At 39.4% G+C, this 17,826-nt stretch overlaps 1 protein-coding gene across 50 annotated transcripts in view; it reads right to left on the minus strand.

Annotated features, from left to right (window-relative positions):
* The window catches only part of TRIP12 (thyroid hormone receptor interactor 12), a 152,575-nt gene that overhangs the window by 103,300 nt on the left and 31,449 nt on the right, over positions 1-17,826 (minus strand). For all 50 annotated transcript variants that reach the window (XM_085000617.1, XM_021075098.2, XM_021075097.2 and 47 more), the window contains exon 2: positions 3,762-3,908. In XM_085000617.1, coding sequence (XP_084856743.1) covers positions 3,762-3,859 — 98 coding nt within the window. In that variant the 5' untranslated portion in view covers positions 3,860-3,908. The remainder of the gene's footprint in view (positions 1-3,761; positions 3,909-17,826) is intronic.

The raw sequence follows: 17,826 nt of genomic DNA on the forward strand, positions 1-17,826 counted from the left end.
AGCCGCTGGCCACAGCCACAGCCATGCCAGATCCAAGGCCGCATCTGCCTATATACCACAGCTCAGGGCAACGCCGGATCTGTAACCCACTGATGGAGGCCAGGGATCCAACCTGCAACCTCATGGGTCCTAGTCAGATTCGTTTCCTCTGAGCCACAATGGGAAATCCAAATTTGCCTTAATTCTTAATTTTCCTGAAGCATCCCAATTTTCTATTCTCAACATGCTGTGGTTTTATAACAATAATGAAGAAACTTTCACTAGAGCAATCTTAATAAAAGCTGCTATAAAACTGAATTCAACCCCACTACTGACATTTGAGAAAAACATGAAAAAAGCACATGACATATGAAGATGCTACTGCAGAGGGAGGGGGGCCTGCAAGTACCTGTGCTAGAAGTGGGAAAGGTTAGGTGGTATCCCTGAGAGCAAGCCCACAGACAAGCAGTGGAGGTGAGAGTGATTTCCTAAAGAGGAAAAAGAGAACAGAAAAGAGAGCAACAGACCAATGACAGCACAAAAAATTACGGAAGAAAAAAAAAAAGAAAAACAAGAGAAGGAAAATGTCTAGTTCCATTATGGACAGAGATGAAGAATGGGTGAAAAAGAGGAGAGGGAATGAACAGGAGAAATTAAATACTTCTCAAAGATCCAGCTTTTTTAAAATCTTGATTTGGGAAAAGGACCTGCACAAACAAGGCCCAAGTTTGGAAGGAAACAGTGAATCAAATATGAATGGATTAAAAAATCCAAGGAGGGGAAAAACTGCTTCTTCAATTCTAAACTGAATAATACTCTTCAATTTTAAGTACTTCATACCCTCTCAGGTCCTTCATCATTTGGATCAAGTGGTTTGTGCAGGAGAAACAGTCTGGCGTAATAAAAAGAATTACTGACTGTAGCGTGAAGAGGTCAAGGAGCAAGTCCTGACTCCACTTACCAGCTGTGTGAAGCGGAGCAAGCTGCCACACTTAGAAAACAGGAACTACAAACTCCAGACAACAGTGTCCGAGAGTCTCACTTGAAAGAATACATATATACAATTGCTTCACCAGTGCTGGTGTAGCAGACGCTCTAATTTATGGCCACTATTTGAATCACTCTATCACCAGGAATACATTTACAGAACCAAATCGACTGGGTTTTTTTTTTTTTTTTTAACAAAAGCTTACAATAACAGCATTTTACTTAGGAAAACTAAGCAAAAGGTGTCAGATTAAAAAAATGAAAATACAGCTGTAATTGCTCTCTCCCAATGAGCCCCAATCCTCTCACCCCCACATCACTACAGGTTTTTTGGAGGTAACATAATTGTTAGTACAGCACACACTCTACTGGGGCTTCCAGAGGCAACCGGGGGATTGATGAAAAAGTCCCTTCCAGTTTGGAGATTGCATCATGAACAAAAGAATCACGCTGTCTAAAATGGTAAAATGAAATTCAAATGCATAAATATCTTCTAATTTGCATTCTCAGCCAAACTGATATGGCTTTTTGGACTCAAGTTCTAAACTTCTATGTTCTGATCATAATTATACTTATCCACATGAAAACAGGAAAAATCTGTACCTTCAAAGTTATTACTAAAATCATGCTATATCCACACAATAGAACATGAAGTCTTTAAAAGCCATGTTTTAAGCAATTTTTAAGGAACAGGATTATTACGATTCCAGATTTTTTAAAAAGCAAATTGGCCCTCATGTGTGTACTACTTTCACAGACATGTAAAAGTTTGGCATCCTGAGAGCTGAAACAGGGCTATGTGACTGAAAAGGAGGGGGATTAAAGCTATAAATCCCTAAGTACACCATGCTTTCTATTATCTGACATGTTTCTGCCATTCCAAACACATTTTTACATTTTATTTTCCCTCACAATTGAGCACATCATTGATTGGCTTAAAGCATATAAACCTCAGGGAAAGATTTGCCATTCTACAAATGTGAGTTCCAGCTTGATTACAACTTTGTTATTTAAGCCAATGCGTTTTTTCTTCTTCTTCTTTCTTTTTTGGCTACTCCTTGGCTTATGGAGTTCCTGGGCCAAGGATCAGATCTGAGCCGCAGCTGTGACCTAAGCTGCAGCTGTAGCTGCAGCAAAGCTGGATTAAGCTCCCCTGTGCCAGGCTGAGGATCAAACCTGAGTCCCAAAGCTCCCAAGACCCCACCAATCCCCTTGTGCCGCAGCGGGAACTCCCTAAGCCAATAAATCTTAATCATTAGTATTAACCATGTCCATTAACCATTTGTTTTCTGCTCATTTTTTTAAATATATAATAAAACATTGAAATAATTCTACATTATTTCTGATGTGGAGAAAAGGTAACAGTGCTGAAATATCACTGTGGATTTAGAAGCACAAAATGTCATTCATGTACAAGAGTCTAAATATAACCTGGGGATTAATAGGTTAATTAACACATATGCAATTAATTTATATGCAATTAATTGACATGCAATTGTTCAAAAGGCACAAGTAACTTATGTGCACTACACACATACAAGCAGTAAAAAGAGACTGAGAAGGAAAAGGCCCATGTTAACAGTGGTTGTAGTTGATTGTGAAACTGATTTTTGTTTTTTTAGACATACATATTTTCTAAATTCTCTAAATATGTAACATTATTACAATGGAGGAGTGATTTTTTTAATTAACAAGATAAAGTGTGGCTGCTCTAACAAATAATTTAAACATAAAAAAGCAAAAAAAAAATTTCAGAACAGAATTCTGTACTAAGCATTGTACAGAGCTTAACATAATATATGTAATACTGAAGTTAACTAATAACTCTATGAAATAAGTATCCCTACTGTGTGAACTAAAAAAGTGAGGTTTCCTGAAAGATAGAACAAAGGACGCACAGCTATTTAATGGCAGAGGCAGAAATTGCACACAAAGTTGTCCTAGTCCAGAACCCAAATGTTCAACCACTGAAACAGCCGGATGTGAACAAGATGTTTCAATTTCTTTACATCTGATATATACAAATTTTTAAATAATGTATTAGACAATACATGGCAATGTCTCAAAATGTTACACCAGGTAATCTTATTAGAATTTAGCCATAATGTATTGTAAGCTAAATATGATTAGTCCATGGACTGGAAAAATTAGGCCTTCAAGTAATTTTGAGTACTTTATGCATAAAAACAAGTCTTTAGCTAAATCAGACATGGACTTCTATATTCAAGAGAATGTATCTGGTTCTTCATGCTAACACCTACACAATTACTCCAGCTAAAAAGATGGGGTCAGCACCAGACCAAGAAGCAACTAGTGAGAATCGATGTGCTCACCAGCCTGTCGGGGTCCCCCTGTTGTCAAGGAGGAAGATGGGGGAAGAAACTCAAAAGTTAGGTATCGAAACTCAAGGTCTAAAAACAAGCCAGCTTCCTTTCAATCAGGTGAACAAATTAAGGACTCACGAACCTTCATGTCACAGCATGTGTTTAAGGAAGTGAGGAGAAGGAAAGGCAAAAACACGTTGTGCGGGGTGCCAGCAACCCTGGGATTCGAGTTTTCATAATGTCAATGACCCCAACTATTTTTAATGACCCCAACTATTTTTTGAGCCTTGTACATTCAGGGAATGATTAAATAACCACTTTGAATTCCAGTTTTGGGCTACTTGGCTCAAAACTTAGGGGAAAAAATCAACCATTTACAGCAAATCCATCAAGTTCTGGTCCTCATAGTGCAGGTTTTCAAAATATTTTCTTGAATCCCAATTTCTTTTCAAGTTGCCATTAAGTACATACCTTCCTCCTATCGAGTCGTCTTGCGGTTGGGCCCCGGCAGTGTTCCTCTGTGAACGTCGCAGTGACCCCCCTGGATTGTTATTAGGCCGGTTGGACATTGGCACCTCTCTCTTGAAGGGACATACCCTTTCTAGACACTACCATTCACTAAAAGGGGAAAAAAAAAAAAAGGGAAAAAATTAAAATGTCAACTACACATGGTACAACACAGAAAACAAATGAGGGGCACCAAATATGAAGGGAAAATCTTACGTAAACAACTTGATCATATAGCTTTCACCAATGCTGCACTGTCTATTCTTAAAGTCTGGTTGATTAATGTTATACAAAATGTCGGAAAAACATCAAATTCAAGGCATGAAGTCCAGAACCCAGAACATAAAATTAACTTGGATTTCTCGTGGAATGCCCAGGAACTTCCACATTTCTAACTGTACGTGGAAAGGGGCCTTGTATCTAAGGTCAGAACACCTTGGCTCAAGTCCTGTGATGGAACAGGGATTAAATTAAAGGTCTGCCTTTGCACAAACCACTTCTAGCCTCAGATTTCTCAGCCACAGAATAAAAACAACATACGTCATGCCTACTTCACAGTATTACTGTTAACAAATGAAAGCATGACTACAAAGAAAACAGTAAAACTACGGTATCTTAATGGAGAAAGAAGGGGAAAGCAGCTCAATGCAGTAACTTGAGAAATGGCCCCAGATATCTTGGATTTCAGCATCAGCTGTGCTGGCCATGACTTTGGATAAGAAACTTAATCTCTACATTTCGTTTACTTCTTCTGTCAAATCAGTATATTAGGCATCTCAAGGAGGTGTTGGCAATAAGAAATTGTGAACATAGTTGATAAATGAAATAATTTAGTTCAAAAAACTTATCAATTAACTTGAACTCTATCTTTCTATAAGAAACTGTTCAGAAAAATGCTGATACTCAAAAGAAAACGAGTTTAACTGATAAAACAGGCCAATATTACTATCATAGAAAGAAAGAATTACAATTTTTTTTTAGGGCCACAGCCATGGCATATGAAACAGTAACAGGCTAGGGGTCAAATCAAAGCTGTAGCTGCTGGCCTACACCACAGCTCACAGCAACGCCGGATCCGAGCTGCGAATGCAACCCATACCACAGCTCACAGCAATGCCGGATCCTTAACCCACTGAGCAAGGTCAGAGATTGAACCAGCATCCTCAGGGATGCTAGTCAGATCCATTTCTGCCAGGTCACAACGGGAACTCAAACAATTACCATTTTTATAAATCAAATCTGACACAATATTCTCTTAAACCTACAGTCAAACTCCAAGTAGAGTTCTTTAATTCTGCTTATTGGGAGGGAACAGAAGGAACAGTCCTAAGACGTTACAGAAAGTTGTGCCAAAAAGAATCTAAGTTAATCAACTAAATCTATTACTGGATATGAAGAGATTCCATGCACTGTTAACAGGAAAACGGCTTGGCGTTTTTTTGAGTTATATGTTGACTTAATTCAGTAGAAAAGAACTGTTTGTGTCACACACGCCCACATCATCAATTAATACACTAAATAAACTTCAGTCAGAAAGTTCTAATTACTAATGCAATTACTCTCAATCTTAGAAAGAAAAAAGATGAGGAGTTCCCACTGTGGTACAGTGGGTTAAGGATCCAATGCGGTCTCTGTGCCAGGACAGGTTTGATCCCCAGCCTGGAGCAGTGGCTTAAAGATTGGGCATTGCCACAGCTGTGGCAAAGATTGCAGATGCAACCTGTATTTGATCCACAGCCCAAGAACTTCTATATGCCACGGGTGCAGCCAAAAAAGAAAAAGAAGAAATACTATGCAAGCAGTAAAAGAGAAAGAGGAAGGTTCAATTTACATTTATCGATGGAAAGCTCTCCCCAGGATATGTTAGGGGAGTAAAGGTATAACCAACTCCCATCTGTGTGTGTGTGCGTGTGTGTGTAAATGTGTATGTGTATATATACACATATATTTAAAGGCTCGCATGTGTATTTTACCTATTGTTTAGACATTTAAAACTGGCAGAAAAACTCATAAAACAGACTATGTTAACTCTCCCCCCCCACATCACCAGTTCTGCATTCCATGGTTTCAGTTATGTATCACGGTACAAAAATATTAAATGGAAAATTCCAAGTTTTAAATTGTACGACATTCCAAGTAGCGATGGAAAAATCTCACGCCATCCCTCTCTGTCCTGCTCAGGATGAGGAATCATGATTTTGTCCAGTGTATCCACTGTACGTGCCTCCCCCCAACCCCATTAGCATATGAAAACACACATAATATACAGGGTTTGGTACAAGCCACGGTTTTTAGGCGTCCACTGGGGATCTTGAAACATATCCCCTGCAAATAGTACTGACTGACTGACTAGGGGTCTGAAGTTGAGATGAAAGGAGCCATTTTTGCTATTTATCCTTTGAAAGCAATATGGTAGGTCACTCTACTACAAATGCTGGGCTCTGGAGTCAAACTGCCTCTGACTGAGTTCAGATCCTAACTCCAACACTAACAAAACGTATGGCCTTGTATACAAACGTCTCTGGGCCTCAGCCTATCAAATGGGGATGAAGAACTTACTGCATAGAGTAGCTGTGAAGATTAAATAGACAAAGCCATGCAAACCACTTAACACAGTGCCTACCACATGGCAAGGGCTCAGTATATACTAACTATTGTTGTGATTACTATAAACATTTACTCAGAAGAATAAAAAGAATACTTGTGGTAAAATAAATATACTGGGGAAAACATTACCATAAAACCACTGTCAACATGAGTCTTAAATTTCAGCTATATAGTTTCCAAGGTGAATTGTGCTATGAAGAGATTGTGCTATGAAGAAAGAAGTTATTTTAATTCAGGGTGAGTATCCCAATCACCTGAGAAGCTCTGGCAAAAAATGAGGGCCTTCTTCTACTTCTCCCCTCAGAATATGGGTGCAGAAAAGGGACAAAGATTTTGAAAGCGCTTTCCTGGCTGTACTGAACTAGAGAACAACTGCACCCTACTCAAAAACGAAATAACACACCAATCTATTTCAGAATTCAAGAAGTTTAACCTCAAACCATCTTGATGCCACCTTGCTCGGAGCCCTAAACTATGTGAAAACAAGATACTGCGCCTCTCGCCTTGAAAAGAAAATAATACTATTATTAAACAGGGTTAGGAGATCTCACCTGCCCATTTCCTGCTATTAAATGCCTACTGTTTCTCATGGGGCATTAAGTCATTCAAGTGAATATGTAAGTCACGCAGGTGAATCTGACCCATAGTTAGCAAAGTAGCTTTAATAAAGCTCCCAACATCTTAAGAACTCGTCAACCAACACCCGGCCACTCGTGGACAATCCTTTAGATTTAAGAGGAAAAATGACAAGAAAGACACTTAGTTCTCAAACGCTACCTGCTTTTAAAGCATAAACTGATCTTGAGGAAGGGCAACCAGACTCTGCAAAACTTGGTGGAACTGCCCAAAAGTAAACGTAAAACATATGATATACAAAAGACCCCACCCCCCCACCCCCCGCCAGGTATCAACAAATCCAGAGACTGAAGAAACCCTTGGGAGTGTTCACCCCTTTACAAGTACATACCACTTCAAAGTCCCCTGAGTGAAGTCCAAGTCACCCGATGAGGAACCAGTCCTCCGAACCCTGGTGTAAAGGAGACCTAGCCCCTCCAGAGAGCACCACGACCACAAACTCAACTCCTGTCTCTAAAGAAGAGCCCCAAATCACCGTGCAACGATGTCCTCCTTGTTAGGTGAATATTGTGTACTCTCTTCACCAATCAGTATACCTGCCACATTTTAGTAATTAAATTTTAAAACACACAGAAGTGAGTTATACTAAGAAACCACATTTCCTTTTTTTCTTTTCTTTTGGTCTTTGCAGGGCCTCACTGGTAGCATATGGAAGTTCCCAGGCTAGGGATCAAATCGGAGTTGTAGCTGCCGGCTTACATCACAGCCCCTTGGCCAGATTCGAGCCGCGTCTGTGACCACAGCTCACGGCAAAGCCGGATCCTTAACCCAGTGAACAAGGCCAGGGGCAGAACCCCTCGTCCTCATGGATACTAGTCGGGTTCGTTACCACTGAGCCACAATGGGAACTCCTGCAAGAACTGATTTTGATAACCTAAAATGAATGAAAACTCCAAGATTCCATTTTTTAAGGAAACTTCAATTGCAAACATTCTGGAAACTGATTTTCCTTTAATTTCACAAATCAATATCACAGAAGAGAGGCTAAGGCTAGAGAAAAAAAAACTAACTTTAGGATACGATAGTTCTTCCTAGTCAAATGGCCAAACGTATAAAAGGAAAACAAAATTAAGCATTTATGCAGAATTTTTCTCACATGAAGGAAATTTTATAGAGAACAAATCTCCAATGTAGCTAATTCAGAAGAATCATGAACAGTCCGAAATCAAGCTAGCATATTTACTGTGTAATCACTACCTATTACCTACTTGATAGGCAACTTAAAGCTGAAGGAGAGTGGCCTTATTTTCACATTTTTCGAAAAATATCCCATGCAGTATCTGTACAAAGTTTTCAGCTTTAGGAGAATTGACATTTAAAATGAACCATATTTAGGAGTTCCCGTTGTGGCTCAGTGGTTAATGAATCCAACTAGGGACCATGAAGTTGGAGGTTTGATTCCTGGCCTCGCTCAGTGGGTTAAGGATCCAGCGCTGCCATGAGCTGTGGTGTAGGTCACAGACGCGGCTCGGATCCCACGTTGCTGTGGCTGTGGTGTAGGCTGATGGCTCCTAGCCTGGGAACCTCCATACACCGTGGGTATGGCCCTAGAAAAGGCAAAAAAAAAAAAAAAAAGAAAAAAAGAAAAAAGAAGTGAAAAAATTAAAATAAATAAATAAAATGGATCATATTTATCTAGGGTGCCCCCTGACCCCCCCACCATTTATGCCTTTTATGTAGATGTTCCTCCAAGGATACTTGGTTTGGCTTCAGATTATGAAACTGGAGAGTAACAGCAACAGTAGTAAACTTAATTTCCACAGCTCTTTATTCATTTTATTCTAATAAGCAAAATTTAAATGCATCAATGAGCCTTATAAACCCATTTATTATTCCTACTTTACAAATAAGGAAAGTGAAGTGTTAAAAAATTAAGCCGCCCGCATGCAACAAGTAATGGCATCCAGACTTGCAGGTTGCAAGTAAGTGTCCGGAAGTGCAGATGTCAACAGTTGCATAGACCCCAACGAAAAGGCTGTGACTGAGTGTATCGTAGGAGAAAGCACAGTACGTTAAGTGTACCAGAGGCAGCATGAAACAATCTGCAACAAAATGGAATGTCACACTTGCTTATGAGAAGTCATTCTTGCCACAGTTTCTCTAAAGGGAAGTTATTTCCAGGAAGTAAGTATGTAAGTATTTCCAGTAAGAAAGAATGGCAAAGACTTCAAACATGACTATCTTTAATGGGAATGAATATCCCTTAAGCTTCCCTGGGAACAAGGGATTGAGAGGGGCTGAGATACGGCGGCATGTAAAACGCCCCTGCTCACAAAGAGCTTACTGCTCTTTACCCCCCAACTAGATTCTAACACAGGAACACTGAGGATCAAATCCTGGCTCTGCCACTTAACAAGAAATACAATACTGTACCTTCATTTCTGTTTCTTTCTCTATTAAACTAGAGATAACACTATTAACTTAGGGTTTGGGTATTAGAGACAATGCACGTGAGGCGCTTAGCACAGTGCCTGACTTGTGCGATTGTACAGCAGCCACTTAATGAGTGCCTGGAAGTACAATTAAATGACTGGAGAATCTGGGGGGAAATGAGGGGAACCATCAGGCCCAACACCCGGAGTAAGAAAGGAATTAGAGAGGAAAATGACCAAACAATTCATATGAAACCACATAAATCATATTTCGCTTAGATTTAGGAAGGAGGCAATACAAAACCACTAGTTAGAACATAAGAGTATAGTTAGTATGAGTATGTATAGCACAGTTACAACGTCAAATGTCAAACTCTTAGAAGGTTGCATCTTTGCCGAACAGTGTGATGTGGTTCAGGAACCTTTAATGAACTCAACATTAGTTTAGAAAAGTAAGTATTAGTTTGCATTAGGGAAGTTGGGAGAAATGTATCGCCTTTGTTCCAGTTCATCAGAAAAGTTATATAAAGGAATTATAAGAATAAGAGCTATTGAGCATAGGGAAAGGGGCTATGTTATCTGAGAATGGAGTCTGTTAAGTGTTCAATTCAATTTAGGGGCATCAAAACCATTCCAATGTCATGTTGGAATACTGTGCAACATGTAAAAACAGTATTTCTAAATCATGTTTTTGTAAAAGTAGAAAACAATAGTTAGTGGCGAAAATACAGGTTTTAAAGTGTATATTAAAATAAAAATGGTTATGGGTAACACGTATTTTGTGCTTACAATATACCGGGCAAAGCGCCTTTTAATTTTCATAACCTTACAAAATTAGTACTGGAAATAACTTCCCTTTAGAGAAACGGTGGCACACTGGCACACACCAAGTTATCATAACACTAAGGCGACAAAGCCAATAGGTTACATGGCCATCACTCAAAAACAGGTTTGATCTAAAGTCTATACTATTTATGACTATGCTACATGCCTGAACAAATGAAGAAAAATAATCATACATTTACCTTTTTTAAAAAGAGCCAAACATTAAGAGAACTATCACATTCCAAGGTAGAGGGGATAACCAGAGGGTCCTAATCCTTTTACATTTATTTGAAATGAAGTTCTTCTGTTTTTTTCTATTTTAGGGTGGCACCTGTAGTATATGGAAGTTCCCAGGCTAGGGGATGAATCAGAGCTGCAGCTTGGGGCCTACACAACAGCCACAGCAAGTGGATCCAAGCTACCTCTGCAACCTACACCACGGCTTGTGGCAACATGAGATCCCTAACCCACTGAGCGAGGCCAAGGATCAAAAACCCACATCCTCAGATAGCACTAGGTCCTTAACCCACTGAGCTGCAACAAGAACTCCTTTTGTTTTTGTTTTTTTGAAATAATCAGTTTAACTGAACAATGCTTAAGTGAATAATTATCATAAAACACACTAAATGATATGAGAAGCAATATCAAAAGGAGTATTATAAATGAAAAACAAAAGGGTGATTTAATTTTGTCCTTAGTAGGTTGAAAAGGTTCAGTTTAAAAGGCTTAACAACAAAACATCAGAAATAGAAATTAAGCAAAGAATCTCATTCACCACTACATCAAAATGATAAAATATTGAAGAACAGGGAGTTCCCTGGTGGTCTAGTGGCTAGAATCCCGCATATCACCACTGCAGCCTAGGGTTCAATCCCTGGTCTGGGAACTGAGATGCCACATCAAGCCACTGCATGCTGCGGCCAAAAAAAAAGAAGAAAAAAATATATATATACCTGTATTCTGAAAACTATAAACCGACCTAGAGAGGCAAAAAACCTGTACTCTGAAAACTATAAAATGCTGCTGACAGAAATTGAAGGCGACATACACAGATGGAAAGATATACCAAGCTCTTGAATTGCAAGGATCAATATCGTTAAAATGACCATACTGCTCAAGGCAATCTACAGATTCATGCAATACCTATCAAATAACCAATGGCATTTCCCATAGAACTTAAGCAAAAAAAAATTTTAATTTGTATGGAAACACAGAAGACCATGAAGAGCCAAAACAATCTTGAGAAAGAACACAGCTAGAAGAATCACACTCCCTGCCCTCAGACTACATTACAATGCCACGATAATCAGAACAGCATGGTACTGGCACAAAAAGACATACAGAAATTAAGCCACATACTATTGGTCAATTGATCTTTGACAAAGGAAGCGTTCTTGCACAATGAAAAAAAGACAGTCTCTTCAACAAGTGGTGCTAGGAAAACTGGACAGTGACTTGTATAAGAACGAAATTAGAACATTCCCTAACACCATATACAAAAATCAACTCAAAATGGATTAAAGATTGGATCCTATAAAAGTCCTTGAGGAAAACATAGGCAGAACACTCTTTGACATAAATCACAGCAATATTTTCTTGGACCCATCTCCTAAAGGAAATAAAACGAAAAATAAACACAGGGGACCTAAGTAAACTTAAAAGCTTTTGCACAGCAAAATGAAAATACAACCTATGAACTGGGAAAAATATTTGCAAACAATTCTACAGACAAGGGATTGATTTCCAAATATACAAGCAGCTCATACATACAGCTTAGTATCAAAAGAACAAACAGTCCAATCAAAAAATAGGCAGAAGGTCTACGTGGATATTTCTCCAAAGACATAGAGATGGCCAAGAGGTACATGGAAATATGCTTAATACCATTAATTATTAGAGAAAGGCAAATCAAAACTACAATAAGTTACCGCCTCACATCAGTTAGAATGGTCATCATTAAAAAGTCTACAAGTAGGAAGTTCCCTGGTCCAGCAGGTTAAGGATCCAGCAAAGACATTGGTGTGGCTCAGGTCCCTGGTCCAGGAACTTCCACATGCCTTGCATATGGCTTAAAAAAAACAAAAACAAAAACAAACAAAACAACCAAGCAAACAAAAAGTCTACAAATAACAAATGCTAGAGAGGGTGTGGAGAAATAGGAACGTAATTTGTTGCAGCCACTATGGCTAACAGAATGGAGGTTCCTTAAAAAACTAAAAGTAAACCTACAGATAAGTCATCAAACAGATTTAGGGATAGATGAGAGTCTGGTAACAATGGAAGGTGAAATAAAGAGATGGGAATCAGCAAACATTTAGACAATTAAAATCTACACAATGAGAAAAAGAACTCTAGGATTGTGTTTCTAAAACCGTAGCATGCACATGTATAGGAACATTAAGTTCTCAAGTTTCTTAACTCTGGTGACAAAGATTAAGAAAAGTTATCTCAAACACATGAAGAAAAAAGACTGACTGCAATATCCTCTCAACGCCATATGAAACAATATTTAACAGGCTCACCTAGGAATTATTTAATTTCCTGGAAGACAAAACATTAACTCTGCCATTTCTTATTAATAGGGTTTCCGACAACAAATTTCCATGTTACCCTGCAGATTTGTGTGCAGTGGTAATACAAACATTAACAGTAGACAATAAATATAATCCCAAAGACTGCAGTTTGCTGCCTGATAAGTGGCATCTAAAGTTCCCTAATTAAATTGCCTATAAGACACCAGTTCCTCAAATACTACTTGAATCAGCTTTATCCTAACAGGTTCTCTTAATTAATTAGAATAATAAATCTTTATGTTTACTCCATACTTTAAAGTTATGCTTTTAACTTTAGAAAATTACACAAAACAGATGGTAGTCACATTACCCAATGGTACACCGGGGGCAGGAAAATAAAGTTTAGTGTTAAGCATGTCAAATTTGAGTTTGGAAGCTTTGCAGCTGAAGAGTTCCAGTATGCAGCTGGAAATCAAGATCTAAAATTAAGGAGGTAACTAAATATGTAGATGGAAGAAATTAACAGCAGGCAGGAGACAGGTGAGACCAAGACAATCCATGAGATTTCTTCCTCTAGGAAAAGCACACAGCACAGAGAGAAGAACAAGCCCAGAGCGGAACCTGGCAAACACTAAAATCTAAGCAAAACAGAAAAGAAAGAAACCAGTTGAGGACAATCAGGGACTCACCAACAGTATGAGGAATAAACACTGAAGGTATTACAACAAAACAAAACAAAGTGTGAGAAAAAGATCAGGATGGCGGGAATGCAGACACAATGGGAAGACGGGTAGGTTCCGGTGTCCCGGGAAAGGCAGAAACACGAAACGGAAAAGTGTCCATCAGATTTAGAAGTGGGTAAGAGTTGTTTCTAGAAATGGCAGTAGACAGTAAACACCAACTCTCATGAGCAAAGGCTAACCAGGCTAAAAAGAGAACAGAGAAAAGAGCCAAGGTGAGAGGAGGCAGGACTGACAAAAGCTGTATGTGCAGGAGTGTACATGATTTTCCTGTTTCTCCTCTTTAAAAAAATAAATCTGGAGGAGTTCCCATTGTGGCGCAGCAGAAGCAAATCCGACTAGGAACCATGAGGTTGCAGGTTCGATCCCTGGCCTCGCCCAGTGGGTTAAGGATCTGGCGTTGCCATGAGCTGAGGTGTAGGTCACAGACGCGGCTTGGATCTGGCATTGCTGTGGCTGTGGTGTAGGCCAGCAGCTGTAACTCCAATTAGACCCCTAGCCTGGGAACCTCCATGTGCCTTGGGTGTGGCCCTAAAAAGACAAAAAGACAAAATCAATAAATAAATCCTGCACATATTTACTTAGGTAAAGAAAATCACTGACAGCAAAGGGCTGGGAATAAGGTATAGTTTATTAACAAGATCCTATAGGAGGAAAAGAAAGAATTAAGAGTATAAGCTTTAGGAGTTCCTGTTCTGGCGCAGCACAAACCAATACGACTAGGAACCATGACATTGTGGGTTTGATCCCTGGCCTCACTCAGTGGGTTAAGGATCTGGCATTGCCGTGAGCTGTAGGGTAGGTCGCAGACACGGCTCAGATCCCATGTTGCTGTGGTGTAGGCCGGCGGCTACAGCTCCGATTGGACCCCTAACCTGGGAACCTCCATATGCTGTGGGTGCGGCCCTCAAAAAATAAAAAAAATTAAAAAGAGTGTAAGCTTTAGGTGAGAAGAAAAGCACATCAAGATGACAAAAGGCAGCAAGGATGTGCATGCGTAGCCTAACAAACAGTACCTGTGATTTTAAGGTATAAGAAGAGTTAAGAGAATGGAGATTTCAAAGTTACCTAAGATAGAACAGGGAAGGAGCTGATTATGCGCAAAGAAGACTACCCAGCAGCAGGAAGAAGCTGAGAGTAGAAACCATAAAAAATGGAGTTCCCGTTGTGGCGCAGCAGAACTGAACCTGACTAGCATCCATGAGGATGTGTGTTCGATCCCTGGCTTTGCTCAGTGCGCTGGGGATCCAGCTGCAGTACAAGTTGCAGATGCAGCCCGAATCCTGCATTGCTATTGCTGTGCTGCAGGCAGGCAGCTGTCGCTCTGATTTGACCCTTAGCCTGGGAACTTCCATGTGCTGCAGGTGCAGCCCTAAAAGCAAAAAAAAAAAAAAAAAAAAAAAAAGACAGCGAGAGAGAAACCATAAACATTAAGTACCAGTCCACACCTAATGTAATTTTCTTCTTTATGTAAGAGGAAACCCTCATCCAGCACATACATCTCTTTAGGGACCTACCGAACAGCTCTCCAGTTCCCCAGATTGCTACTGCAAGGAAACTCTGCATTATATCATTCTACTCCAAAACATGAATTTATCCACTTTCTGTTTACTCATCTGTTGACAGCTAATCCATTTACAGAGATGGAAAGAGAATACCACTGACCCATCAGAGTCTGAATTTTGAATAATTTCTATACTGTGCTTTCATTTATAAAGTGTAAATTAAAAACTAAGGGGCTTGCAGCAAATACTTGATCTTTTCAAGTATCACCCAACACTGAACAACTAGATTCGACACCGGGCACACAAACTGATGCCAGCATCCACATTTTACAACCGTAATAGGCCTTGAGAATCTACCTTACATGCCATTTGGCAAGAGCCAATGAGATTAATTTTGGCCTTTTTACAAAGAATACTTATTTTGGGGGTATTAAGTCATACAATTCATGCTATAGCTCTCTTAGAAACGATCTTTTTCTTGTTCAACAGATATTAAGATTCACAGTTGTCTCTATTAATACATTAATTATATCAATTAGTATCCTTGAGTCTGAGCACATTTGGTTGAAAATATTTTAACTCAGATATTATTCCAAGAATAGAAACAGGAGACAGACAGCAGGGTAATGGCTCTTTTACTTTACCTCCTCCCTGAAATCAAGCAAAATGAATAAATGCTTAAAAATTCAGAAGTCTCAGATTTCCCGCTGTGGCTCAGCAGATCTCCCACTGTGGCTCAGTAGTAACGAACCCAACTAGGATCCAAGAGGATGTGGACTGGATTCCTGACCTCGATCAGTGGCTTAAGGATCCAGTGTTGCTGTGAGCTGTGGTGTAGGTAGGTCCCAGACGAGGTTCAGATCTGGCACTGCTGTGGCGCAGGCGGGCAGCTGCAGCTCCGATTCAACCCCTAGCCTGGGAACCTCCATATGCCACACCTGTGGCCCTGGAAAGAAGACAATTCAGAAGTCTCCACTTACAACGAAACTAGAGAAAAGCTGGCCACACCCTAAATCACAGAAGAACATTTGCCAGATACAATAAAATCTATACCAAAATCAATGAAAAGGGAGTTTAAAAAAAAAAAAAAAGTAAGACGTTCTTAAAGGTTCCAATCCATGACCCTTTCCTTGAAAACACCAAACTGTGGAGCAAGGGCAACAGAAGAGCCAAGTACCTCTACCTAGAGCCCAGGTTCCCACACCAGACGGGCAAGAGAGGTGAGGCATCTAGAGAAGGAGGCAGGCAGGCATTTGTGTTTAACAGCGCCCTTATTAAGCAAGACAAAAAGCAGGCTTACAGGAGAGAAGCCAGTGAAAGCAACAGCAACTCCCAAATTCAGAGCAGCTGGGCAGGCACTAGACCACCAAGCAAAAGGCACCACCGCAGCTTTTCTCCAAGACGATGAGCTCTGCTCCAAGAAAGAAAATAAGCAAAAGCAAAGTTGGGAATTAATTACCAAAGGAACTGGTGAAAAGATGTTCTGAAACAACTTGAAGGATACAAAAAGGGAGGACGTGGTTAATGAAAGAAACAGAAGAAAAAGTAATACTATTGCACAATTTTATAAGTAAGTTATAAAACAGGAAGAAGACAACTTCAAGAGTTTTGTTTAACTCTGCCACAATGAGAAGGAAAATGCTTTATACACTGAAAATGGAACTATTGGCAAGATTTTCTTAGGCAAAAACAGGTACAGAAAACTGGGTACGGAATATATATATATATTACTAAACATGCAATAATCACTGGCTTAAAAGTTATTAATAGAGAATCCATTAACAAAAAAACTAAGTCAGCTACCTTCCTAGAGAACAGGACCCTTAAGGCCCTCCACATTTTGAATCATGTGCTATTTCCCTAGATAAAAAATTCTTTAAACAATTATGAGTTAAAATTATACATAATTTTAACTCTAGAGAAGATGATACTCAGTGGGTAAAATCTCTCAAAATATTAGCCCGTTTTTAGCACATTCTTCCCCATTTTCATTTTTTTTTTAATTTTGTGATCTCATTACTAAAAACTGGAGAAACACTCAAAACCTGTTTTTTCCCCCCACAGGTTTCTACATCCCAGGCACATGTTCATTTTAAAAAAAGAAAGTAATTTTGTAACACAAATCCTGTTCCCAAGAAAATGGAGTTCCTAACTGCCTAAAACACAGACTACAGAGATGACAGTGAATCAGCCAGAGAGCCTTTATCTATCACTGGCACCAAAAGTCTCTTTTGTAGAACACTATAATACAATCATCAACCAATTTATCACAGATGCAGGTCAGGCCAGCCCAACTACTTCTAAAATATAAAGCAACTCATTCCCTAATAAAACTCCTGTCTAAACTCATATAGGTGGTATAATTCTTCAAAATATTAACTGCACTTAATAGACTATTTTCTTCTACTTCTTAAAGTCTCAAGTCAGCAATTTTTACATGGTTTGCTAAAGCTGGCTGGCCCATAAGCCCTGTTTTAACAGGCCCCGTATCTGTGGGCTCCCATAATCAGCCCGTCAGGGGAAGCAGAAGGTCAGCTTACACTAGCATTTTTAGTACATCCTCTTAAAGATGTTCTTTTGTGCCTAGCCAGGAATGAACAGACAAAAGGAAAAGGTTATTGGACTAGGGTGTCTCTAAAATCTGATTCAGCTCTAATTTTCTAAGACCCTAATCTAATATTTTCACTTTTCCTAAATAGAGCACTTTTAAAAATGTTCCTTATGAAGACCTAGGAACACCACTATTAGAAACAAGAATTATCAAAAGAGAAGGAAAAAGAGAATGATTTGTACATGCCTCTCTTCACCAAGGGACAGAGAGACCTGCTGGG

The sequence above is a fragment of the Sus scrofa genome, chromosome 15 (assembly GCF_054392235.1).
Source record: "Sus scrofa isolate SSC_HxYL_T2T_F1_AM1 chromosome 15, Sscrofa_HxYL_maternal_Yorkshire_Landrace_v2.0, whole genome shotgun sequence".
Classification (NCBI taxonomy): domain Eukaryota; kingdom Metazoa; phylum Chordata; class Mammalia; order Artiodactyla; family Suidae; genus Sus; species Sus scrofa.